At 48.7% G+C, this 25999-nt stretch overlaps 1 protein-coding gene and 1 long non-coding RNA gene across 7 annotated transcripts in view; one reads left to right on the top strand and one right to left on the bottom strand.

Annotated features, from left to right (window-relative positions):
- Positions 1 to 21917, top strand: part of HNF4A (hepatocyte nuclear factor 4 alpha) — a 40942-nt gene extending 19025 nt beyond the window's left edge. The window contains exons 1-10 of one of the 3 annotated variants that reach the window (XM_026092962.2): positions 823 to 1071; positions 4733 to 4907; positions 6926 to 7020; positions 9580 to 9686; positions 13299 to 13454; positions 16688 to 16775; positions 17321 to 17476; positions 17758 to 17994; positions 18657 to 18779; positions 19429 to 21917. In XM_026092962.2, the coding sequence (XP_025948747.1) occupies positions 951 to 1071; positions 4733 to 4907; positions 6926 to 7020; positions 9580 to 9686; positions 13299 to 13454; positions 16688 to 16775; positions 17321 to 17476; positions 17758 to 17994; positions 18657 to 18779; positions 19429 to 19571 (1401 nt within the window). In that variant the 5' untranslated portion in view covers positions 823 to 950 and the 3' untranslated portion in view covers positions 19572 to 21917. Of the gene's footprint in view, positions 1 to 822; positions 1072 to 4729; positions 4908 to 6925; positions 7021 to 9579; positions 9687 to 13298; positions 13455 to 16687; positions 16776 to 17320; positions 17477 to 17757; positions 17995 to 18656; positions 18780 to 19428 lie in introns of those variants that run through there. The other 2 variants (XM_026092961.2, XM_064521440.1) reach the window with 2 other exon arrangements.
- The window catches only part of LOC112979070 (uncharacterized), a 40250-nt gene that overhangs the window by 9383 nt on the left and 4868 nt on the right, over positions 1 to 25999 (bottom strand). Inside the window, exon 4 of one of the 4 annotated variants that reach the window (XR_003258082.2) lies at positions 15208 to 17908. The exons of the other annotated variants lie outside the window; for them this stretch is intronic. This is a non-coding gene — a long non-coding RNA (uncharacterized LOC112979070). Of the gene's footprint in view, positions 1 to 15207; positions 17909 to 25999 lie in introns of those variants that run through there. 4 annotated transcript variants of the gene reach the window in all.

The raw sequence follows: 25999 nt of genomic DNA, 5'->3' as shown, positions 1-25999 counted from the left end.
TAAAGTTCTGCTGTGCTGTGAAGTGCCCAATGAAAATTTTAAGATGCTTCAGCCTAAAAACCTGGCTGGGGTGTGTCTGACTCATGGTGGCTTGAGTGCCTGGACAGGCACTGCCCCAGCTGGCACGAGGCACCCGGGTGGCCGTGCCACCCTCCACGCCAGCCCGCCCGCCCCCGCGGCCGCTCGTCCCCCCTCGCCCCTCCGCTTGCGTGCCTGGCGCTCGCAGGCAAATCCTCACCCTGAAGGTTGTTTGGTCACGGCTGTAGAGTGGGATCTGTTTATAGGGCAGTCAGCCCCTGTAAAACACAGTTTATAGGGAAGTAAAATGAGTCCTGCGTTGTTACTTTGCATAGCAACGTGTAAATTGCAATGCAGGCTCTGACCTTCTCTGAAAAGGAAGGGAGGAAAAAAGGAAAAGGCGTGGGAGGGAGGGAAAGGAGGGAAAATCAGGGGGTGAAGCGAAGGAGAGGTGGAGAGGGGAAGGGATGACAGAAGAGAAGAGCAGCGTTGTTCTCCAGGCAGGGTTCTTTCCAAGTTTTCCACTCCGGGTACAATTAAGACCAACAACAAGAGCTCAGCATCAAGGTCAATAGCCCCGGGAAGGTGTTCCCCTGGTTGCAAGGGCGCTTCTCCTGCAGCCCTGCAAGTGCCTGGGAGCTGAACTCAGCAAAGTGCCTCTAGATTCAATAATAAACAATCAACAAGAATCACTGCTGCTCCACCAAAAAAAAAAAAAAGCTTAGCAGCATTCGGCAGTGGGTGAGATGATTAAAGATTAACCCCCTGCCTCCACCCCTCTGGGGAGTATAGGCCTTGAGGCTCAGCAAATCCTTTCAGAGAAATATTTGAAATAAAAGACGACAACAGACAACAGATAGGGGACACAGTGAAGGCAGAAGGGCCAATAGCCTCGGACAAGGGAATCAGTACAATCTGCCCCGTGTTTGCTGATGATAATGCGCCTTTCCAAAGCCCTGATAGACATGGAGATGGCAGATTATAGCGCAGCGCTAGACCCGGCGTATACCACTCTGGAGTTTGAGAACATGCAGGTGCTGGCTATGGGCAATGGTAAGTTCCCTCGCGCCTTTCTGTCCCTCGCCGCGGGTGGGGAGAGCCGGGCCCGCCGGACCCCGCGGCAGCAGACCGGAAGGGTTCCCTCCACTCCTGGAGAGGATAGAGCCGGCTGCGAGACGCACTGCTGACACTGCTTGGGTGCTTACCTGTAGCCCAGACATCTCGGTGATGGGCTCACCATAGGAGCTAGGGAGAGCACGGGTCTTCCCACCGGGTATTTGGCCGCGGCTGAGGGAGCAGGGCCTGAGCCGAGAGCAGACGGGTCTCCGCACTGCCAGACTCCAAGGGAAAGCAAATACCAGGCAAACGTTTCAGGGGGCAACGCTGCCCGTGGCTCAGCGGAAAGGCTGCGGAGCTGGGGACTCGAAAGCAAGTCCCGAGCTCGGGGAAGCTGCCGCTTGTTTTTCCCCAGAGCAGAAAGCTGTGCCTGGCAAAGGTGGAAATCATTGTAAACAGACACCCAAGGGGTGCCCAGGAGCTGTGGCGGGGCGATCCTGCCGGGAAGGTGGAATAGCGTTTAACCCACCAGGATTTGCAATGTTGGCCCTCCAATTTGGGGACCAAGGACAGCCCACCACCCTCCCTTGGGGTCTTGGTCCCCCTTCCCTGCTCCCAGCACTGGCCCCCACATGCGTCCCCCAGGCGCAGGGTGCCAAAAGTGGCTGATCCTGGTCTAGACCCTCAAGGATGAGCCCAGGTTTTGCTCCTTCTCCATGGTCCTCCCACCAATGCACACACGGGGCAGGGTCGCCCTGCAGCCCCGGCTCCCACCGCGGGGCAGAGGGACACACAGTTTTACATGACTAGTTCAGGTGCGATAGGAAACACCCTGGAGGCGATGAGTCAGCCGGGTTACAAGGAGCTAAACACCTCTCCTCCTCATGTGCCTGGCTCCAGATTAGGAGTAGGTCACGCCTCCAGGACTAGTTTGGCACCCTGGCATCTTTCCACTGAGACAACAGCGCTTGGCCCGCAAAATCCCTCCCTCCACCTTTTTCCCTGGCTGCAGCCTGCAGGACATCTTGGCACTGCTCCACAAAGCCCTGCAATGCCAGCCCAGAGGTGGCTGTGCAGCAGGGACAGTTTGCCACTGTCACAGCCCCAAGGACAGAGTTTGCCACTGCCACAGCTCAGATGTATCCATCCCATTTCCAGGCACGCTTTGGGACCTTTTGGGGAGAGACCATCCTTGTAACACAAACAGCCTCAGTGGTCTCAAACTTTCAGCAATTTTTTTCTTCTTTCTTTCCTCTGTTTAGCTTGACTACAAATTGATGCCTGTTAAACCCACATTTCTGGCACTACAAAAATAAACATCATTGGAAAATTACCCAGTACAAAATAATGCTATTTTTGGTTGGCCTATTAGACTAAGATTTTGTAATTTTTCAGATAAAGGTGACTGTTTTTTCTGTTACATATTCATCTGCATATAGCATGATATATCCCTAAAAGGGATTTACCTGTCACAGATTAGCTCTTTTCTCCTCTCAGCTACAAGTTCTATGTTTAGATGAAACTAAAATCTAACTTTCTAGAATGCCTTTAATCCAACCGAGCACTCGGGACGTGCTCAGAGGGACAGGGGTAAGCTGCTTGCACAGCCCTGGGAGATGCTGGGCTGGCAGAGCAGGGAGCAGCCCGGACAGAGCTTGCAGCCTCAGGCACAGGGAAAGGGCTTTCTGGGCAGCAGCACAGCACACATAGACACACAACTCCCTCCAGCCCCAGCACACGCTGGGCAAGGAGACACAACTGTGACCCAGGAAAGAAACCCAGGAGGGACACAAGGAATTCAAGAGACAGAAAGCAGGCAGGGAAATAAAAGCTGCTGCCAGAGTCAGGGAAGGGGCTCCTCAAGGTCCCCCTATACCACACACTCCCAGGTTACTTGTGCTCACACAACTGCACCAATGCAGCTGGGCAACCAAATGCCAAAGCCTGGCTCTGCTGTACCCAGGATTCTCTCACGAGAGCAAACTCCCCCAGGCTGAGCTTCAAACCTCACTGAAAGGCCCGACTGGTCCAGCTGCTCAGCAAATACTGAAATCAGAGCCCTCCTGCAGCAAGACACCTCCCCCAGCAGCCCAGCTCCAGCAAACAGGCCAAGCCCCCTTGGGGGGCCAGCCTTTTATAGGGCCCAGCTCCCTTTGCAGCCCAGTTTCTGCTGGCCAGGGGAGCTGGGCGCCAAGTGGAAGCAGCTGTGGCCCTTCTGGGGCAAGAGTTAACCATATCCCTGCCAAATCGGAGGGACTTGAGGGAGATGGTGTGAGGGGCTGCCCACCCACTGGGGAGATTAGGAGCATGTGTACCCAGCCAAGTGAGCTGCTGCCCTCAGAGCTGACTTACTGTAAGGTATCCTGAAATGAGGAGCAAATGTCTTTAGAGGGGTTGCTGTTCATTTTGCAATGCTGGCCCCAGTGTTACGGGGTGGAGGCTGGGTCACGAGTGGTGGCTGAGGATGTCATTTTAGTGCCTCTGCAGAGGTTTCTGCTGTCTTGGTCAGAATCTGCACCCAGCAGACCCTGTTGATCTCCATTACTGCCCATTAAAGAAGGTTATTGGGACCAGTAGACTCAGGTATTAAAAACCTAGCAGGTTTCTATGGCCTCTTAGATCCTGGGTATCATTTGCAACCAGGATTTCCACGGAGGAAGGGAAATGTGCCTATGCTGATACAAGACAATGTGCATGGGAGGTGACAATTAGATCGACTGAGTTAAGAGCTGATCCCTTCAGCCTTGAGGTCTGTTTGGCTTACTGCAGGGATTTTAGTGCATGGCTTGCATGGTTTTGAGCCTTTCAGATGTCCTTTCCTACAGAGACTTCTGCAATCCCCCATCCTTCCAAATGAGCACTGAAAGTGCCAGCCTCCCCCTCAGCATTTAAGAAAATGACACATTGGTCTCAGCCATGGTGTTACAAGACCCTTGCAGATACGCAGCATACAGCCTCCTCAATTTTATAGTGTCACCCTTTCTTTCTGGGTTAGTTTGATCAGTCCTTCCTTGCATGGGTAGTATTTGCCCACATGAGTTTTTCAACTGAAGTCACTTGAATTTATTGTGTATTTAAAGGCTTGCTCACCTGAAGAAATGTTGTGCAGGCTAGTGCTCCATCTCTGACGGAGAGGGCTCTACAGCAAAGGTGTCTGGTCACCTCATTTCTCTAATAGCTTCTGCTCAGGGCTGTCTTGGGCTCTTAGAGGACTATAATACAAAAGCCTGCCTAATAAATCAGCAGCTCACTCTGAGCCCTAATACCTCAACTTACCTCTGCACTAGCTCTTTTCTCTGGCCATGCTACTGAGACCCAAAGCATCTGCAAATCCCAAAGGAATTTTGGCTCTGCTCTGTGACAGTGCCAGCAGGGTTTCCATTTAGTCTGAAGGTGTCCCTGGAGTCGGACCTTTCAGAAGAACTGTCTCACCCTGGCAAACAGGGAGTTTTATGTACTCAAGTGAGGGACATGATTTAAGACACTCTCAGCACCCACCACTCCTTATGCAAGTCTGTGACCAGGCCTCTACTGTACAGTCTGACTGCAGCTGCCCAGTTCCTCAGAAAATCAGGTCTTTCACTGGAAACTGAGTTAGCAAATGTTGACTGGAGGCCTGGTTCTCATTGTCTTCCTTCCTGTGTCCTTCCCCAAGCAGACACATCTCCATCGGAAGCAGCCAGCCTCAACACTACCAACAGCATGGGGGTGAGCGCGCTGTGTGCCATCTGCGGGGACCGTGCCACAGGGAAGCACTACGGGGCTTCCAGCTGTGATGGCTGCAAAGGCTTCTTCAGGAGGAGTGTCCGGAAGAACCACATGTACTCCTGCAGGTAAGGACAGATGGGGTCGAGCTGTGTGGCAGGGACAAAATGGTCCCCAGGAGCTGAATGGAGAAACCCTCAGGGTGCAGCAGCATGATTCTCCATCTTCTCCCTGTGTCCTCCACTGCCTTGTCCTAACCTCACCCTCCAGCTGGGAAGGGCCAGAGACAATTCTCACTCCTGGATTGCCCTCAGGTGGTCACTGGGAAAAGACACCAGGTGGTCTTGCCCCATTCCTTAGGGGCCAAGCACGTGCTCTTTGCAAATTGATGGTGGACATCACCAACAAGCAAGGCAATGGTGGCGGGGAAGTTCTGCTACAGGGAATGAGAATGTTTCTACTCTGTGCTCTGAGTCCTGTGCAAACCCCATTCCTGCCCCAGGCGCAGCATGATGGCCCCCTGTCCCTTCTCTGTCACAAGATGGGAGTACGTTTGCCATCTACGTAAAATGCTGTCACTGCCTGTTACATGACGAAAGAACATCTAAGGATGCAACAGGTAGGGTGACATAGCATGCACATGTCTGCACATCCCATTCCAGGATGAGGTATGCATGTTGCTCGCCCAACAGAAGCACTGCAGTTTGTGTCATTGGCAGTAGGCCCATGGCTCTCCAGTGCCGTAAGTGGCTGTGACATGCCATCATTGCTTCTGAGGAACTGAGACCGAGATTTGCAGTGGAAATCAAGGAGTCCTCAGATTCTGCATGTCTAAATCACTTAGGCTTTTTCACTTCGGCTTTTTGAATGATTTACTTCAGAGGTCCTGACAGCCACTTGGAGAGTGTAAACAGCAATGTGACTCTAAATTCTGAGTGATAGAAAGAAGCCCCAGCTCTATGAGTGCACATGAAGCGCATTAGTGCTTGCACCCCAGGGTTATTTAAACTAGCTGCCCAGGTAGCCCCCTCCCAACATGTCCAGTGGGAAAAGCCAAGGTTCCTGGTTCTTTGGACACTAGGCCTTTTATATAAGTTCTAAACAAACACTTTAAAAGCTGCTTTTGGGCATCCATTTTGGGAAATCTTAGCTTGGGGCTTTAAAAAGAGCAGTGGAAAAAAGCCTTTTCAAAAGCTACCTGAGTCTGCATGGCTGGGTGCCCTTCCCCTTCACAGCAGCCTGGACTCTGTACGCCTATGTCTTTAGTTCCGAAGCTTGATCAATCAGCAGTAAATTAGAGCAGGATCATACAAATGTGCAAGTGAAATTCATGCTGCAAACAGCTACCAGGCTTTTGCTGTGTGCAAGAGCCACGCACAAGGGAGATCCATGTTTGCCCGCTGGGTTTGATGGATTTAGTGATAGAACTGTGGAGGAAGAAGGTGGTTGCATCCTATCTCCTCTCTGAAGAGCAGCAGCCAAGAAGCTATTTGCACACCAGTGACACTGGCCAGGTCAGAAGCAATCTGTCTGTATCCCAGACACAGCTCCGGAAAGGCTCGGCGACTTGAACCCACTTCTTAACCTTATTAGCTCCAGAACAACCTTTTTTATACAGAATAAATATATTCTTCCTCCATTCTAGCTGAGACCTAACTTCCAAGTAGAGATTAAGAAGGTGACTCTGACCCTCCTGGCACACACTTCTAACTGCACTGGGCTTTGTTGCTCCATCTTGAGCATCCTATGCCTAGTGGTTACTGCACATGGCCAGCAGCCTGAGCTCCTGCATGCTACTGTCAGCTCTAGCCTGTCCTCATTGGACATCCAGGGGTAAGTCAGGGGAGATTTTCAGTGCCAACTAGGAGATTTAGCTAGAGTTTCCACTGGCAATAATGGGAATGGTTCATTTAGATCCCCAAGAATTCCTGCAACCATCATGTTCAGGCATTTTTCTGTTAGTCATGGGGCACTGCAAGCAAAGGAGGAAACTCAGATTAAAGTGTGGAAATGGCATTGACTGGGGCTCCTTTCTAGGGCTGAGTCTCTGGGAATCTGCTCTAAGCATGTCTTGGAGCGTGGGACTCTGAACTGTCCTGTCTTTAGGATCAGTCTTGTTGCTCCTCACACTTCTGTTTCTTCCCAGGTTTAACAGGCAGTGTGTGGTAGACAAAGACAAAAGAAACCAGTGCCGATACTGCAGGCTTAAGAAGTGCTTCCGAGCAGGAATGAAGAAGGAAGGTGGGTCACACCGTGGCTTCCCCGTACTGCTTCTTTAGCAGCAGTCACGCTGGCCGTATGTTTGAGGATGCCTGTGCAGCTGAAGGCTAGTCCCTGCCATTTGATGGAGACTCTTGCTCAGCCAGCTGAGCCTCATCTTCCCTCCACAGGGCTCTCAAGTGCAAAGATCCAGATCACCCATCAGAGGAGGTTTTAGGGAGAGGATGAGTCCATAGGCATGAACCCTGCACATGCCTCACCTGCCCAGCTCCCATCCATACAAAGGTCTCACAAGCAGCCATCGTACTAACTGATTAAGCCTCCAGGCAAGGCACAGGGGTCCCGTGTGCCCCCAAAGTCAGAGTTCCTTGGGGCTCCTGGGCTTTGCTGTCCATACGGCCAGCACATCCAGTTTCAGGACCCCTTCTCATCCCCATCCATCAAAATGCCAGCAAAGACATACCCATGAAAGAGCCACGGAGGCATTCTCGTGTCCCAGACCTGCCCACCCTAGTACATACAGATCATACCTACAGCTGCACTTGTGCTCTTTAGCTCATTTGCCCTCGCACTGGCTCACACATGTGCTCCCACATAGCCAGGCCATCTGAACCATTTGGGAACAATTCACAATGTCAGTGAGAAGCAAAACTTCAGAGATGGTCTGGATATTTTGGAAACTCTTTGGGAGAATTACTCTAAGTGCTGGTGCCCCACAGTCACTGTGAAATCTGCACCTAGACAAGACAGTCCAGCAAAGGGTCCAACTGTCACTTTGCTTCCTCTTTTTCTCATGTGTATATAGGGTCTTACCGGCCCTCTGTAGAGAGCTTAATTTTACCCAATGCACTGGCCATGGTATAAAGGACCCAGAGCAAAGTGGAGCATTTTGGCTATTTAAGCGCAAGTGGACATATCCACCTTCCCAGGTTCACCCCACAAACCTCCACACATCTCTGCTGCTGCAGTCTTTCCAGGTCCCCAGGACCCAGACATGACGGGCCAGGACTCAGCCCTGGTTCAGCCCCACTCAGCGCTCCAGAGCGCTCGCGGTGGTGAGGAAACCTTGGGCTCCTAGTGGCCCTGCTGATGGGGAGACCAAGGCCCTTCCAGGAGCCGCCCCGAGGAGCTGCCCGTGCACCTCACAGACAGCTCATCCCCACCGATGTCGGCAAAGGGACGCTAGGGAGGTGTTTGGCCCTGTTGTTTGGTGTTCAGAAATTAAGCCCCACACTCCCCCCAGTTCACACCCCCTGAGGAGAAACTTAGGAGAAAAGGGATCTTTCAAGGCGACTGGGAAGTACCACCCCATACCTTGGCTGCTTTAACTGACATACTGGCCTGTGAGAACGCCTCTGAGCAGGAATATTTCTCCCCTTTTAAAAGGGATGAGGTATCGCAAGGAACTTGGCTTGACTTTTCTGAAGAACATAGGAATCCTCCTCTCCCCACAGAGCCCGCTCATCCCATGCCCAGCACTTCGCTGCTGTCTGTTAATATTCAATAGAAGTTACATTAGGTGCATGACCAGCTAATACTGAGCAAACATTTGGAAAACATCATGGCATGACTGAACTCGGGGGCCTGCTACTGATAACAAGCGGCATAACCTTGGGAGCTCCTATTTACAGCCGCTGACTGCAGGGCTTTTCTTCTGGCCCAGCCTCATTATTGCTTTTTATCAGGCAGATTTATACATGGAGAACGTATCAATTCAGAGAGCCACCAGCCTCAGGCAGAGACTGTTCTGTTTTCCCTGCCATCGATCAATACCTTATTTGAGCAGATGGCTTTGGGTGACTGGTTTGCCTGCAGTGAGTTATGGCTAGCCCACAGCCTCACGGCAGACAGAGAGGAATCCTCCTCCTCAGCATTACGGCTTCTGCTTTGGCTCCTGCCACCTCTTAGACTCAAAGCCCAGTCCCTTCTTGAGCGTAAACCAAGTAGGGAAGCATGCTGGGCTCATACCTGTCCTGGGACTCTCTTTAGGATAAAGTATGAGAAAGCTCAATTCCTCTGGATAGGTATGTAGTATCTGTTTTGCATCTCCTTCCTCATTCTAGCTTAAAGAAAACTTTTCAAACTGCACCTACCGTTTCCGGGTGCATGAGAAGCAAGAGCTTCCAAATGCAGCTCACAAAAGTCATATGGACAGACAAAACAGGCAAAATAGACAGGCAGAGTGCTTGATTTCACACACAGCTTGGGTGGTAAGCATAGCCACAATTTCAGAGATTCCCTTAAGAAACTGCAATCAAAAGTCCTAGCACTAGATTCTTTGAAATGCAGTTTTCCCACTCTACAGGCTTTGAGCCGAGCGCTTGGATTCTGAAATAACTCAGTCCCAGGAAAGCCTAATAAAGTGAACGTGAAAACAGAGCTACCAAATGCAGTCAGGTCTCTCAGGCATCATATCACAAACTAGGCACAGCTGCACCTCTGCCTTGCCAGGCAGGGGAGCTGTCAAATTGCAGCTAAGTGATCCAAGGCGCTGTGAAAGGGAACGCCAAAAGAGTGTGATAGGTTTTGGTGTGTGTTTCTATGAATGAGCTGCTACTGAGCCAAAATACTCTCTTGCAGCTGTACAAAATGAACGGGACCGAATCAGCACCCGAAGATCAAGTTATGAAGACAGCACCTTGCCTTCCATCAACATCTTGTTGCAGGCAGAACTCCTGGCACAACAGGTACCTCTTCTTTCCTCTTTGGCAAATACAAAAACACCAGGCATTGTGTGGCCAGTAGGTCCAGGTGAGCATTTAATAGCTGAGTCGTCAAATTACCACTTCTTTTCTAAGTAACTTGTCTGCCGACTCAACACTGTTTTTTCAAAGGGATTTGTTACCTGAAACCATTCCTTTAATGCTCCTGGGTCTGGAACTGAGTTGTAAGTAACGTAGCGCACTCAGATGCTTTGATGGGACACACAAAAGCTGGAGTGCTTGCTGGTGTAAAATAGGGTAGAATCACTGAAATCCAAGGAGCTGCAACTGTTTATGCCAGCCAAGGGACTGGCCTTGCACAAGCGGTCTCTGTTCCCACTGGCTCTTCGTAACTCAGATTCTGGCTTCCTGCACAGCTTCATGAGGAATCAGTTTCATGCTTGTGTTACGCAAATGTTCGCTCCAGTGTTTGCTTAAAATTCACCATTTCCACAAACACATGGTCAGGAAACTCATTTCCTAGAATGTCCACTTGAAAAGAGGACTCCGATTTAAGAATCTGAATACTGCAAACAGTGTGTGTTAAATCAGCATTGTCTGGGAAGAATGGAGAGGGCAGACTCCAAAAAAGGGGAACCCTGAGATTTTTCTCCTGGTCTGTCTGTTCAGAGAGGAGCTCACATGGTTTCCTCTCTTGCCAGGCAGCTCGAATCCAAAACGTGGCCAATAGCATATTGTGCAGACAGGTATGCTTAGTTCAGGTCATTATTAGTGCTGTGCAAAGAAGGTGCTCATTCAAAGCTAGGCATCTGTCAGAGCCCTGTCTATCCTGCCACCTACTGCTTCAGTTTCCCTTCATCTCTTCTGACAGGTATTACTATAAATTATTCCATCCTGCTCCTTATTTCTGGACTGATCTTCCCAGCCTGACAGGCCAGATCATTTCCCTCACCTTGTTCCAAATCCTCCTCCTGAGAACTCATGGCTGCTTGAAGCCTAGGAGAGAGGTGAGGGGAGACACGCAGCAGAGGGAAGAACACATCCAGGCTGAGGCACGGATCAGATGAAGGCGTGAGCTGGGCTGACTTTGGGAGACCAGAGGTTGCTCAGTGCGATGGAGCAGCTCAGCCTGTGACCATGAGATCCTGTCATCCTTCCTTCTCCCTTTTTGGGGGTGATACCCCTGCAGATCAGGCTACATTCCCGTGCCAGGGCTGTGTGTCTCAGGATCTGCTGTGTGTCAGTTTTGAAGTGCCCAGATAGAGACAGTGGATTGATTTCTTAGAGGGTGCAAACTTGTTAAAAAGAAATGGAGAGGTTCTCCAAATCATCTGGATGGGTTAGGCAGGTGCCAGAGGCAGTGCAGCAGGGACCCTGTGTTGTCACTGCCAGCCTCTGTCTAAGCTCAGAGGGCACCACCACCCACCACTACCACCCTCCACTTGAGCAGGGGCAACGGGGTCTTCAAACTCCTGCTCAAGTAGGAGCGATATAGGGCAGCCCAGAGAGACGAGTGCAGCCAAGGCAGTCGGCAGGGAGGGAGCTGGCACTGGAAATTCCCCAGAAAAAGCATGGAGAGCTCAGGGTTTATGCTAAGTCTCCAAAACTGGAGTGCGCACATGACGTGGGCTTCAGGACATGGAGGGATTCCTAAGGGTGCAGGAAGTCTGGACCCCGGACAGGACAGGAGAGCACATGCTGCTGGCGGGTTTCTGTGGAAGAACAACGATGATGAGGCAGGAGGCAGGAGCTGCCATCCTTCGTGGGAGCTGAGGAGAGCAGCACTTCTTCTAGTTAGAGCAAAGGCGGATTCATGTTGGCAGTCTGCATTCTTCCTTGCTTCAGGAGTCACGTTTCCCTGAAGATGCTCTGGGACAGGACGTGCCAGTGCTCTGGGCTTCATGCTAGGGCCCAGGGTCAGGCTTTAAGGTTCATTTCCTTGAAAAGGGGATGTGCCAGGCCCCCGTGGGTGCCAAGAAGACAAAGGGCCAAACCTTTATGCTGGCAGCGTAGCCTGTCTCATCCCGTGCCTCACTTTGTGCTGCACAAATCCTAATGTATTTATATACTCTCTAAAAATAGTAACGGTGCTGTTCCCAGTGAGGTGAGATAACGGGGCCTCAAGTCACCAGATCTACAAGGGAATGACATTTCTGGGACTCTGAGTCCTGCAGCATCATCATATGTAAGTCTTAAGGAGGGTCTGCTGATAAAAACCACAGTCATCAACAAATCCAGGGAAGCTGTTGCTCTCCTGCAGAGAACAGACAGACTCATTAGACAAGGAAGGCTCCAGCACACTAATTGGTAACTTTTATGTGCCTGGCTAATTAGAACAAGATACTGCTGAGGAGTTGCTTTCTCCAAGACCTCAGGTCACTCACTCAGAGGTCTCTATTTATTTGCTAAGCCTTCCGGGCTCTCTGATTAGGGTAATACATGGTGAGATTTTTACAATCTTATTTATTCAATAATAGCTTCAGAGCTGGAAAACTTCCAAGTAATGCAACCTGGGAAAAAAGTGCAGGTGGCATTTGAACTCCATTTCCTTTAGGAGGCTGGCAGGGGCTGAGCTGAAAGTGCTGGCAGGAACAGGCCGGGAAGAGCTGATGTTGTTCAAGAGCAGTGAGGGCAGGCAGAGGGCAGTGATGGGGTTGAGTTAATTGATCACAGAAGCATGAGGATAAAGCAGTGACGAAGGGCAAACTTTTAGATGAGCTGGATGAGCAGCTATGCATGAGAACTGGGTGTGAAGTTGGGTGCCTGGTTTTGGGGGGATGTTTCTTCCAGCTCATGTGACCACTGACTTGTGATACCCACAGAGTTGTCAGACTTATCCCTTGCAAATGAAATGGCCCCATTTGCCTCTGCAATCATAAATATTCTCCATGCAAAAGAAGTGACCTGTGTTGCTGTTGGCATGTTTGCACATGTGCAGTTTTGCAAAAAGGGCCTAGATGTTGGGGGGAGGGGGTTGTTTTCTTTAAAGCTTTTCTCTGGCATTTGTCAAATATTAATGACCTGGTGCTAATATCACAGAGATCAACTTCAGATCTGGAAAACTGTCTTCAGCAGACACTTCTCATGCTCCTACTAACTGGGACAGGACGAGAAATAGAGCCTACCTGTCTTCTGTTAAAAGCAAAGCAAGGCAGTTCTGGCCGAGCCCCCGCTCTGGAAGGGGGAGCAGGTCTCTGCCTCGTCATGCGACTGGGTGGACTGGACATGTCCTTACTACTGGGCACAGTGGGACAGCAAGAGGGAAAGGCTGACTGCCTTCTCCTGTTGTTATAAGAGCCCCTTTGTTCCCCATTAGATCTTGAATGAGCACATTCTTTCAGTGGAAATTCATCTTGGCTTTAGAAATATTTCTCCTGTGCTTTCCAGACTATTCAAGGCACAATATCTTACCTGGGTGATCCACAGTCTCAGCTCTGAAGCATTTCATATTTACAGATCCTGAGCCGATCTCAATCTGAAATGAGCTGTGCTGGGCCAAATGTTGGGTGGGGCTGGATATGCAACAGTAAAAAGTAATTGCGTCAGTGCTGGAGTCTGCATCACCACACATTCCATGGGCCTTCCCGAACCCGGGGATTTTCCTGCTCATGTTCTTTCTGCGGCTCCTCCCTGCAGATATCAACCCCAGTTCCTGTGATGAATGCAGACATCCGAGGGAAGAAGATTGCCAACATCTCGGATGTGTGCGAGTCCATGAAGCAGCAGCTGCTGGTGCTGGTGGAGTGGGCCAAATACATCCCTGCCTTCTGTGAGCTGCCCCTGGATGACCAGGCGAGTCCTCCCCATCTGCCCTCCTCCCTCTTCCCCAGCAAAGGCAGTGGGGAGCCAAACGAGAGCGAAACGGCCGACAGCTTCAAAGAAAATGTGCATTGTTCGCTCTGTTATCACGACTGCCGGAGCTGACTGGGGAACAGCATGCACACAATGCCCGCACGGGCCACTTGCCTGTGCAGTCAGTCAGTCGATGAGCACAGTCATGATAACAGTGAGCTCAAATTAGATACGTAATCAGGTGTGCATTTTGCATGGATCCATTGGTCAATTATTTGTTGATTTATTGCAGTTTGTGCAGCACTTTGAAAACCTGAAGTGCTATAAAAATGCTTACACTTATTAGGAAAAAATCACTTAGTGTAAGGTCTGCTCAAGACTTGAAAACAAATCTACCTGTCTATATTTCTTTCTGGTTTGTGCCTGGGGATATGTTTGTATCCATTCTCCTAGTGTGGAATTATTGAAGGTAAACACTATTTTCCTGACATTTATAGTTCAAGATCCCAAGGCAATAAGAAAATCTCTCTGCAGAGTTAAAAAATAGAAACATATTTGCATTTAAAACAAATTACTAAAATGACATTTGCTGATTCCTCTACCAAGATCAGCATTGTGGGTTTGAATTCTCCTATAAGATGGTACTGTGGGATCTCAGGAAGCCTCAAAAAGATACAAGGAGTTGTCTCCTGTTTAAGTCTAAGTTGCAGAAGTCTGCAGCAGACTTTGTAGGACATGATGTGTGCACAGGCTTGAACAGCACTTGTGGTGGTGGGGTGGCTCCCAAGGGCCAGGGCAAGCAGTTCACTTATGACGGCGACCAGCACACTACCTGTCACAGGCAGGAAGGTATTTCCAGTCTAGCTACTGTTTGGTCACAAAACCAGATTGGTCCTCTTCAGCTAGGATCAGTCTCCAGCCCTGTTGACCTAAACTTAATTTTTGCATCATGAAGAAAAATGATATGTAGCAAGTGAGAGTATCCAGCTGATCAACTCCCCCCCGCCGCCCTAAGTCCTAACACTGAGATCTTGAGAAACCATCCCGCAGCACAGAGCCTGGGGGAATTCAGTGTTTTTTAGCAGCCCCAAGGAGCACTTTTCTCTTTTCTACTGTGTGAAAGTGTTAAATTTTTTACAACTATAAGCAGTTTGCTAAACTCCTAAGGCAAATATAACTCAAAAATTATGGAAAACAAAATGGAGTCCAATGGCAAATTATATTTACCCAACAAACAGGCTGCAGCCCAGAGACGGCTTGGGGCAGCTCTGCATATCCCATTGGATCCTTCTGCCACTTGGAACAGAGGCAGTAAACCTGGTTAGTAACTTCAGAAAACCACAGAAATTTGCACATGAGCTCATTTTAAAATTGTAGTGATGAAAAATTTTTGAAAGAATAAAATAAAATCTTAGGAAGAGATCATGTGAACCCTGCAATCCCACAAGGGAGAGGCCACTCGCAGCTTGCTCCATGGGCTCTTCTCAACTGAAACAGGGCTTCTGCTAGGAGTAATCATCCCCCATCATGAGCAGTTCCCAAGCTGTCCCAAAGAGGTTTGAGAGGAAAGACTGTGCTGCATTAAAACTATGTAATTAATGACATCCATGCTTTCGAAGGATAGTGTGTGAGAACAGAGACAACAGATACTCAGGGGAATGCAGGAAGGAGGACAGAAGTGCCAGGAAGCAGGGACGAACAGAAATACGTGCAAGCCAATTTGCCCAAGGGGCATGAGAACTGGCAAGACATCTCCAGTGGGAACATTTAATGTTGGGAAATACTGTTACATTGCCATTAAAATGTTGCTTGAGAATGAACCATCTCTGCCAATGTTTTTACAGGAAAGGTCATATTCAACACCTTGTTTTTCCTCTGCACCCAAATGTCAAAGTACTTGCTTTGGTGGGGCAAAGCCATTTCATTTCAAGGTTAAAGTTCTACTTGGTTCAGCTACAACTTTTATATTTATTCTGGTTCACAATAGAATGATGTATCTGAGGTTAATCACTGAAAGAACAAATATCAAATGAATGGTTTTGCTTTGTTAAAGTAATATATTTAAACCACACTCAAACAAGTGAATTGTATGGAAACAAAAATGGTGGATCCAAACTGAGCTTTTCCTGAATTTGCATTAAGTAGGAAGTCTCTAATGAGAGCTTTGCTTTCCCTTGGGAGCTCCACTTTTTCCAACCTTCTCAAATACTCAGCAGATGGGAAAGCTCAGTTTTGTGCAGCTTTGGTAATCATGAGCAGCCTCAGTTAACACATCCACCCCTGTTTGGATAGTGATAGAGAGAGGCTAGATTTTGGCATATAGATAAGGGTTCCAAAACATCATGTGTGCGTAGTCTTTTTGCGAGGATCTCCACTTTGTTTATTTTGCATAACTCTTTTACGCCGTCTCAAAAAAATCTCTCTCAGATATCAGCATCTTTTCTAATCAGTTCTGTACCATGGATGATGCATTCTCCTGACATTTCTGGCAGGGTAGGACTTCTCTTGGCTTTGTCTGATGCTGAGAGATAATGCACTAGAAAACGGGACCATTCCCATCAGGACACGTTTTTCAGAATCTTTCCATTAATGTTTAATAATTGTTTTCTTCAGCAGAGGTTTCTGGCTGGACATTAAGAAGCCTCCATGTCAGGCTGTCCAATTGTTAACTTCTGTTTCTGCCTAAATCTTTGAAATTTTTAACCGAAGGAGGGCAAAAGATTCAGAACATTCTCAGGAACCACTGAGGGGTGTAAAATGAAACACTTCAATCATTAACATCAGTGCAGAAAAACACCCCTCTAGCTTCCCTGGCCTGAATGTCCATTGTCAATGAGGGAACAAATGACCAGAAGGTGATCCCACCTGCCGATGGGACATGGGTCCCCATAAGACTCATTTCAGTGGGAGAGGGGCGCTGCCTGGAGGTGCAGCAACCATCCTCCTCACTCCCATGAGATAAAGTGAAAGGTGTAGTGTCCCTTCACACAGATGCCTTGGGGAGACTCATTCCTTGGCCTCCAGTCCTGGACCAGAGTTGTTTATACACAGGAATAAACCATTTTTTGGCTTCTTCCTCTGACTTCGGGCATGTAACTGGAAAGGGGATCTCACCCCACAACCTTAAGTGCCATACAGGAGTGCTGGGATTTCTCTCCTGTTCACATGAAATTGGAGCCTTCTCTCTGTCTCTCTGCTGCCATCACAGAAATAACTTGTCCCTGCCCTTGCAGGTGGCACTGCTGCGAGCACATGCAGGGGAACATCTGTTACTGGGAGCTGCCAAGAGGTCCATGGTGTTCAAGGACGTCTTGCTGCTAGGTAAAGAGTGCACTTCTGCCCTCCACCAGTCTGCTTCTACTAAGCATCCCTTCCAGGGGCTGGAGGAGAGGGTGGGCAGCCTTTTTGCAGGATAGTGGCTTGAGCATCTGTGTTTTAGAAAGTCTAGCACCACCTTGGCGTGTAGCTAGGCTTGGCTCACTTCACATCAAGGTCACGGCATGCTGCTCTGGCAAAGGTGGGGGACTATGCACATTCATGCTGCTGTGCCAGGTTTGTGTAAGCAGGCCATGCTGGAATTGAGAAAGAGGCTCTTGCTCCTCAGTCAGCTTTTCCTCGCTTGAGTGACTCCTATCAGCCCTGTGATTGAATAAGGAGAGGCTGTTCTGGCATCACAGATCAGCATTTCTGGTGGGCAGTGCTAGGGAATGGGCAGAAGTGAGAAATTCCTGGGACCCAGCTACTACCCCCACCCCAAAATCATCTCAACATTGGTTTTCTGGGTTTAGAAAGTTTGGAAGCCCTTGCCACCTTTGGTAAGTCTTAGGCAATGACAGGGTGATGGTCTCTGTACTGCTTATCTAAAGGAAATGACCACATCATCCCACGGAACTGCCCCGAACTGCTGGAGGTGAGCCGCGTGGCCATCCGCATCCTGGATGAGCTGGTCCTTCCATTCCAGGAGCTGCAGATAGATGATAATGAGTATGCCTGCTTGAAAGCCATCATCTTCTTTGACCCAGGTATGCTCCAGCTTGCAGCAGATGATGGTCACCGTCAAGGGGGACTAGTCTGGGTTATAGTGACTGGTGCTGAGTTATGTAAATGCTACCTGGTCTCCTCTCTGGGCAAAACTGTTCTTAGCTACAGGGGAGAAGTCAGCCTAAGAAGAGGAAAAATATCTGTAGCAGCATATACACAATCAGAGACAGCACACCTCAGCCTGAGCCTAGAGCTCACGCTATTACTGAAAGGCAGTTCCTAGGGAAGCAGCCTGGACAGTTTGCTCTGTGGATTGTTTCAGATGCCAAAGGACTGAGCGACCCCTCCAAGATCAAGCGGATGCGGTATCAGGTGCAGGTCAGCCTGGAGGACTACATCAATGACCGGCAGTACGACTCACGGGGCCGCTTCGGGGAGCTGCTGCTGCTGCTGCCCGTGCTGCAGAGCATTACCTGGCAGATGATAGAGCAGATCCAGTTTGTCAAGCTCTTCGGGATGGCTAAGATAGACAACCTGCTGCAGGAGATGCTGCTGGGAGGTGAGTACTTGAGGGTCCTGCAAGAGGCATCTCAGTGCTCCCCAATCACCATCCCCTTAGGACTCTCCATTGCTGCCACTACCCAGCTGAACAAGACAGAGTCCCAGACTGTGTGCAGGTCAGCCCTTGACTAGCCCTCAGCCCTGCCACTTGTACAGTGATAACAAAGGGTGCTCCATTGCTATTCATCTAAACAGCTGTGCATCTATTTGTGGAGAGGCATCCCCAGGCCTCAGCATGTAGATGAGTTTTGCTGTGCAACTCCCAAACACGTACCAGCCAGCCATTTCACTAACTCTCCTCTGTGTCAGAAGGGATCCATCAGAAAAAAAGGGCTTGAAAGGTTTGGTTGAAAGAATGCCCAGATTTTCTACTAAAAGCATCCAGTGGGACAAAACAAAATGAGAAGTTGCCACTGTGCTCTTCTTTGTGTGATGTGACTCAGGAGGAGAGGAACATAATTCTCTGTAAGAGGAAATACAGGCAGCAGGCAGGGGAACTGAGCCCAAGATGTTCATGGAAGATGGGAAGGATGTGTTCCAATCACAAACATACAAGCAGTTCATGCACAGTTACTGAGGCTTGGACATTTTGGTGTAGTGGGTCTATGCCCATCTGACCTGTCTCCTGCCATCATGGTAATGTTATATGCATGGTTTTAGGGTCATCAAGTGAAACGCCGCATGCTCACCACCCTCTGCATCCTCATCTGATCCAGGAGAACCTGGGAACAAATGTCATTGTGGCCAACACAATGCCTCCTCAGATGCACAACGGGCAGATGTGTGAGTATCACCAGAGTGACTGACAGCTCTCAGGAGAAACTGTGAGCCTTCCAGTGTTCCTATGGAGGTAGTTTCTACCTTGCAAGGAAATTTCCATACAAGACAGTCTCTGATAATGAGTGTGTGAGAAATTCCTATGCAGAAAGGATGGAAAGACAAATAGAGAAGTGGGTCAGATCAAATTAGGCAAGATTAACTGATTCAACAAGATGTTCCCTGGCAGACTGTAACTTTTACATAGCTGTAAATTTAGGAACTAATGGTCCCATCCAGTGCCTACTGGAATCAGTGGAAAGGCTCCCCTTCCCCTGAATGGTTCAAACATATCTCATTTTGCCCTCTGCAAAAACACAGGAGAATCAGATCCATGATGCAGGGCCACCACCTGGGAATTTGGGGGTGAGACAACCCCAGCTGATCAAACATATGGCCAGAACAGGTCATTTTGTGCTCTTCTAGGGCACCTAACTGGGAGGACTGTGTGTGGACCTGTGTTAGGGCTCCGTTGCAACAAATATACAAGCCATCAGAACCCATGTTTTTGCTACAGAGCCTTTGTCTTGCTTACACCTGAACCTCACATGAGTGAGGATTAGATCCCAGTGCTTTCAAGTCCATGCTGCCCTTCTAATTTTGTTTCTCTCTGTAGCTACTCCAGAGACTCCACAGCCATCTCCACCTGCAGGCTCAGGGCCAGAACAATACAAGCTACTGCCTGGAGCCATTGCAACTGTGGCAAAACAGCCCACCTCCATCCCACAACCTACCATCACCAAACAGGAGGTCATCTAGCAATCTGCAGACCAGATGGCCTCTTTCAGAAGACTGTGTGGGAGAAAAGCCCGAACTGTCTCTGTCATTGTGAAAAGAGAACCATCGAGAGGTCCTGGGGCACAGACACACAGACTTGCTTATTGGACTAGACCACCACCACCAAAAGCTGTCTTCCTGCAGCTATGGATAGCACGTGCCATGGGCAGCCCCAAGTCACAGAACTAGGGTTGAAGCCTTACTGAAATTCTCATTGCTTATAAGAAGCCCAGATTTCTGCCTCCCTCAGCAGGGAGCTGCAGTGGCCAGCTGGGACAGTGCAGCTGGCTGTCTCTCCATTGCCATCTCTCAGAGTTGGTTCAGCACACACAGACCAGGCAAACAAGTTATTCCCCAAACAAGGATGCTGCGCTGCATGATGGGGCGGTTTGCTTCCCCAGCCCTGCCAGTTTCCCAGATAGCCTTCAGTCCAGCCAGATTTCACAGAGCTGGAAACTCCCTGGGAGGCATCACTGCAGGTGAAGCACACTGGGGTTTGCCCAGGCAGCACTGACAGTATCGCTCCTCAGCCTTGGCTCACGTCCCAGATCTTTGCATGGTGTCACCCTCCAGCAGTGTAAACCCCCAGCCAGGTCTAACACATCTTTTAGCTGATACTGGGGCAAAGTCTGGCCCACCAGGATCCTTCATTATTTGGATCCTTCTGCCTTTTGAGGGGTTTTGTTATTCCTGTACATGAGTACCCTCCCACCACAGAGCTCAGAGGAGGCAATCACTGCCAGATCCTTACCTTACACTGCCACTGCCTACATGCTGCCTCGCCTGGAAAGTTGAGGGGACTGTGAGATTCATGAGTTTTCAGCTAATGGGATGGGGTCATCCCCACCCAGGCTGGCTGTAAGCTGCTCTGCCCAAAATATCACTGGCCCCTCTATTGCTTCTCAAATTCATCAACAAAGGAAGCTCTTCTGATGCCTTTTGGGAAGGGAGTAGGGAGAAAGGGTAAATGAAGGGGAGAAGTCTGTGAGGGTGACAAGAGTCCAAGCCTCACAGACTGCACTAAGGTCTCAGGCTGCCCAAATGCTGGGAGTGTTGTGACCTGGGATTTCAGTTCAGACAGAGCTTTAATGCTAGCACATGCCATATAATCTACCTGGTCCGGTCCAGCGCCACTCCCTCTACTTAGAGTGAGCGGCTGATACAGATTTATGGGGCTTTATAGTTTGATAAGAATTCATTATGACCCCTTCAGACCTCAGAGGGTTTGAGGGCAATAACCTCAAACCATAAAGCTTCAAGTCCTACTGGGAAGAACTACAGTCACTGTCTCACTTGAACCTCTTGGGTCTGTACCTGCCATAGGTCTTTGCCATCCTTGGGCCTGCACCCCCCTGCCGCAATCCCTATTTCTCTTTGCATACATGTCTTCTTTGCTCACTGAAGTCTGTCAGTGCTGAAACCTTGCAGACTTCATGTTTGGTTTATCCCGAAGTCAGGAAAGCAGCCCACCCCATGCCCAGCATTTGCCTCTCCAGGAGACAGCAGCGCTGGAGCTGACAGAACCCTGCCCGACTTCAGGCCTCGGGGAGGTCCCTCTGTCCTCAAGCACTGCCTGATTCATTTTTGGCAGCACTATGGTAAAGGTTCCAGGAAAACTTGGAACAAGTTTTTACGAGGGAAGACAGACAGCAGATGCATGGTATCTGTGCCCGGGAAAATCGAGCAAGAAGGAAAATAGCCCTGCAGTTTCCCTCTCCATCAGAACTCAAAGCATTTTATTCTGGGGCAATAGCAGCTCTAACCAACCCCAGACTATGTTTCTGTGGGGTCCTGGCCTTGTGGGAAGATGAAGTTGGTGGAATCACAACTGCCAAAAAGGTCTGGGAGAAGTCCCTGGCAGGGATAAATCTGAGCTAGTCTAACCAGAAGAGCTACAGATCTGTCCCTTGATTTCCAATGCAAAAATGAAACACCTGGCCCTGTGCTGATGGTGTCAAAAGTATTGTATTTTTTCCTCAAAGCTGGTGGCATTATACTGAGTAATTTATTGCAATGATGTATCCAATCATTTTCTGTAAATTATTTTGTAAATCACATTGATTATTCATAATCAGGAAATTAAATGAAAAAAAAAACCCCATAATAACCAGGCTGTCTTTTCCAACTGCAGCAACCTTTTTTCCCGTTTGTAGAGATACTTTGTGGGGAATCCTTTTTGGTCCATTTGCACCAAGCATTCCTCCATGCTGTACATTAATTTTTGCTGGTTACTGCCTTCCAATGGAAACAGAGGAATATTTCTTCACTAGAGTTTGTATTCATAAAAAAAAAAAGAAGAAATAAATACAAAAATATTTTCTAACTTTTCCCAGGCAGATGGATTTCTTTCTTCTGGAAGGATTTTTTTTAAGCAAAGGGCTCACCCCGCTGTTGGTCTGAGCACAAAGCATATGTGTATTGAGGAGAAAGCCCAAACAAGTGTTTGATGCTGTTGCCAGCTGTCACTATTTCATGGCAAGCTTAACGTTAGCTGGTGTCTGTCCTGAAGCCATATGTGCTGGAATCATAAGACTGAATGAGAGCCCCAATTTTCATTTAAGAAAAACAAACAAGAAGAATAAATGTTTACTTTCATGATTCCAGAGAGCTTAAAGACTTAAAGTAACCACACTCTGAAAGCCAAGCAAAGGAAGCCAAAATGTGCTATTAGCATTTTTAACCTGTTCATTTTTAAGTCCCTCTTGTATTTTAAAGGTAATTTCTGAGCATTTTGGAGTGATGATTCTCCTTTGGTTCACACCCAGCCAACCTACTGCTGACAGCAGGTGCAGCCAACTGGGCACAGTAAGATGAGAAGGTGAAAGTCAATTTGTCACCAGCTGTAAAGGTGAAGAAATATACTGACAATTAGAGAAGGCTCTTAATGATCTGCTCTGCTGATCACAGGAGCCTGCTCTAAGCTGTAGCATGCCCAGGAAGATAATGGGATGAGGGGAAAGAGGTCTAGATTGCTGTAAAGATTAAGTATCTGGCAAAGATCAATATCTAGCACTTTCAGTTCTGATCTGCAGGAGATTCCTCTTATGTGCCCCCACCCTGATGTGCAATGAGTTGGGCAGTCTCATCCCAGTTACAAGGGTTTGAGAAGCAGCCCAATTTTCTACCCTGCTACTTGCACCATGAGCCTCCTTGCACATCCAGTGACAGTCATGCTGGTGAAAACTGTCAGCAGGTATGAGACGTAGGTATGAGATTCAGAGCTGTGTTTGAGGACTGTGTGGAGACAGCTCTTAAGAGTTTGTCTCCATCCCAGGGTCAGGACCCAAAAGAACAGGACAGACCACATTTAACGTGCCTTCGCTACTTGGGGACCTTCCCTAGCTGAACATCCAGAGCCCCAACACCACAGCTGAATTCCAGACCAAGGTCAGCAAAGGCAGTTGCAGGACATGCATTATCTCAGCACAGACACAGAGACAGAGTGGTTAGTCCAGTCAGGAGAAGGAAAAGGAATTAGTTCCTTGCCTCTGATGATGTGAAATAGACCCCAGGACTCACTATGCCTGCCACAAGAACCCTGACTGATTTTACCTAGGTGTATGCCCTAATAATTTCACATACGCAATATCAAATCTTTGAAGCAATAAATTCTCCTGGATTCCTTCCCATAAACTGCTCTATCAAGGTTGCCCTTTACCTGGTTAATCTTAAATCAGCACAGTCCCTACAGGAGGTTTCTCATTGCTGGATTCAGCTCACTTGGAAAAAAACCACAAATTGCTCCAGAGACAACCTTGTCCTTAAGTGGTGTTCTCAGTCACAACGTTTCCCGCTTCTGTCACAGCCTGGAACTGCCCTGAGACACTAATCTTGCCACAAATGGGCTGTGTTTTACCCTGCTGGGCTCTGTGGAGTCCACAGGCGATGTCTTCACAGGAGATGGCTACTGTAAGGACAGCTGACATTGGCCTTTGAGAGACAACCTGCTTACACTATTTTTGGATAGGAGGTTTTTTTACTATCGTCTTCTGTGCTTGCTATTTAGATTAAGGATATTTTCTTGGAGAGCAATATATCCAGCTGCAAGATCTTTTCATGAGATCCAAGCAAAGATCTGTGAAAGCAGCATTTTTAGGTACTCTGGCTACTCTGAAATGCATTTTTATATTCCTTACATAACCCTGATCCGAAATAGCCAACAGGCTTTGGAACTTCTTCCAGAGCTTTCATATCTCAGTGGAAAAAAAAAAAAAAAAGAATGGCAAACAAGTTTTATGGCCTGTATATCATCTCTGAGAAAAGCAACTATTGCTGCTATTAAAATTGCAAGTACACACACAGGCACAGATAGTCACGAGAAACAAGAGGCAGCAGAGACAGCTCAGCGACGTGGCACTGCTGAGCCAGGCAGTTCTGAGTGCCAGGCTGTCCAATTTCTTCAAGGCTGAGTGCAAATATCACCAACCAATTTGGGAATCCAGGCCATGCACTGCATGGTCCCTTTCCATCCAGAAAGGCTGGAGGAGGAAAGGTAAGGTGTGGGTATGTTTAACATCCCTCTCCCCATTCCTAATTAAGGTGTGACACTGACAGTCATAAACACACCTAGCACCTTAAAAATTGTCAGCCAAGCCAATAAAAATGGCAATACACTGCCAGCTTCATTATGTGTGGAGTGAACAGGAGAGCTTGGCACCAACAAGTTTTGCAGTGAATTCCTTTAATTCAGTGTCCCATGTAAAATAGAAGAGGCTGCTGGAGTCAATGGAGCACTCCCAATTAAAGCAGTGGAGGAGAACAGCTCTGAGCCAGACCTGAGTCTTGGGAAGGAAGATCTTTGGGAACCATATTTCCATGGCTTGCTCTGGTTCTGGACCTGGGGTGATACCAGATTTCCCTGACCTTGGCTGCTTCATCAGCTTTCAGAGACCTGAGGGCCACCCCTAACTTGGGAGATTACTTGGAGAAGAAAGTATGGGCTATGCCAGGCTGCCGGTCCCCCAGGCCATGATCCATTGTGGTTCCTGGCATCTGGCAGTGCTGCCTTGCTGGGATGTGTAGTCCCAGCAATCCCCTGGACATATGAAGACAAGGGAGCCTTTCTGACCCTGCTGACCCACATCCAGACAACTCTGGTCTGAGGGAGCTGTTGTGATTCCCTGTCTTCACTCCTAGATACTGCCACAGGTGCAATAAGCAGTGCAGAAACTGCCTGAGGCATATGTCTGGATATTCACCTACAGCAGAAAGCACCACAAGCTGGACTATAATTCCTTGCTGCAGCTGCTAGCCCAGGTGTTAGTCTTGGCTGGAACATGACCTGTTCCCGCTCACTGACCGGGAAAATCTTTACAATAAAATAACTCAATAACATACTTCTCTGTCCTTCTCTAGAACTCTCCAAAACCTCACTGTACTTTAAAAACACCCATTAATTAATCCTGCCCATGGCTGAGTATTACCATTAACTGCAGACATGGAGCCCAGCTAGTTCATGCATATGATAGGCTCTACTCAGAGCTGATTTGCAGAGGATACAGATTCTTAAAGGCCCACCTAAACAGGCACAGTACTTTGAGAAGTGGAGGTCCCCAGCTCATGAACCAGCTAAGATGACAAGCAACTGAGAAAAAAGTTAAGGGCAGAAGCAGCAAGAGAAACCTTGGTGCCAGAGTCCCTGCTTCTGATTGACAGTGTTTCCTTCCCCACAAAGGGTTCTGGTACAGATGAAGAACAACCTTTGGGATTCTCTGCTCCAAATGGTTTTCAGCTCTCTCTTAAAATCACCTTAACCTATGGGATTAAATGCCTCTGAGTGGCACCCTCTTCCCAGGACAGCATACCAGAGACTGGCTGTGCTGCATTCCCATGGAAGAGGCAATGGAGACAGCTCCAGTACTGCAGGTTCTTCCATTTCTACTGAAATTCGATTATTTCCTGTGCACAGTGCGACTCCTCTCCTCATAGCCCGCCATGCAGCTGCATTCCCTCACCCCAAAGCTGTGCAATGACTGAGATCCTGACTAGGGGTTACTGCAACACCCAATCCTGCTTCCCTGCTTCCCACTGCAGCGTGGGCTTGTGAAGGTGCCAGGCTGAAAGTCTCCAGAGCAAAGGTGCCCAGACCACCCCAGGGGACAGCAGTGCCTCCCTCCCTCTGCCCCGAAAAGGAGTCTCACACCGTTACAGATTGGATTCTTGTAGTAGCGAAACAGAGCGCTTCTACTGCTCTAACAGCAGCTCTGCAGCCATTGCCATGAAAGTGCTGGCAAGAAACACAGGTTCCTGAGCAGCATGTTCACTGCCCCCAGGAGGGCTAATCCTTCCAGAGACCCATCCTACCATGGAGACAACTGCTTTCAAAATGTGATGAAAGACTGGGAAAACACTGTCTCAGTTCAGAGTAAATTAAGCTACAGAAAACCCGTAATATTTAAGACATTCAGAAG

Source organism: Dromaius novaehollandiae, chromosome 16 (assembly GCF_036370855.1).
Source record: "Dromaius novaehollandiae isolate bDroNov1 chromosome 16, bDroNov1.hap1, whole genome shotgun sequence".
Classification (NCBI taxonomy): domain Eukaryota; kingdom Metazoa; phylum Chordata; class Aves; order Casuariiformes; family Dromaiidae; genus Dromaius; species Dromaius novaehollandiae.
The sequence above is the reverse complement of the archived record's forward strand: the minus strand, read 5'-3'. Positions and strand labels throughout refer to the sequence as shown.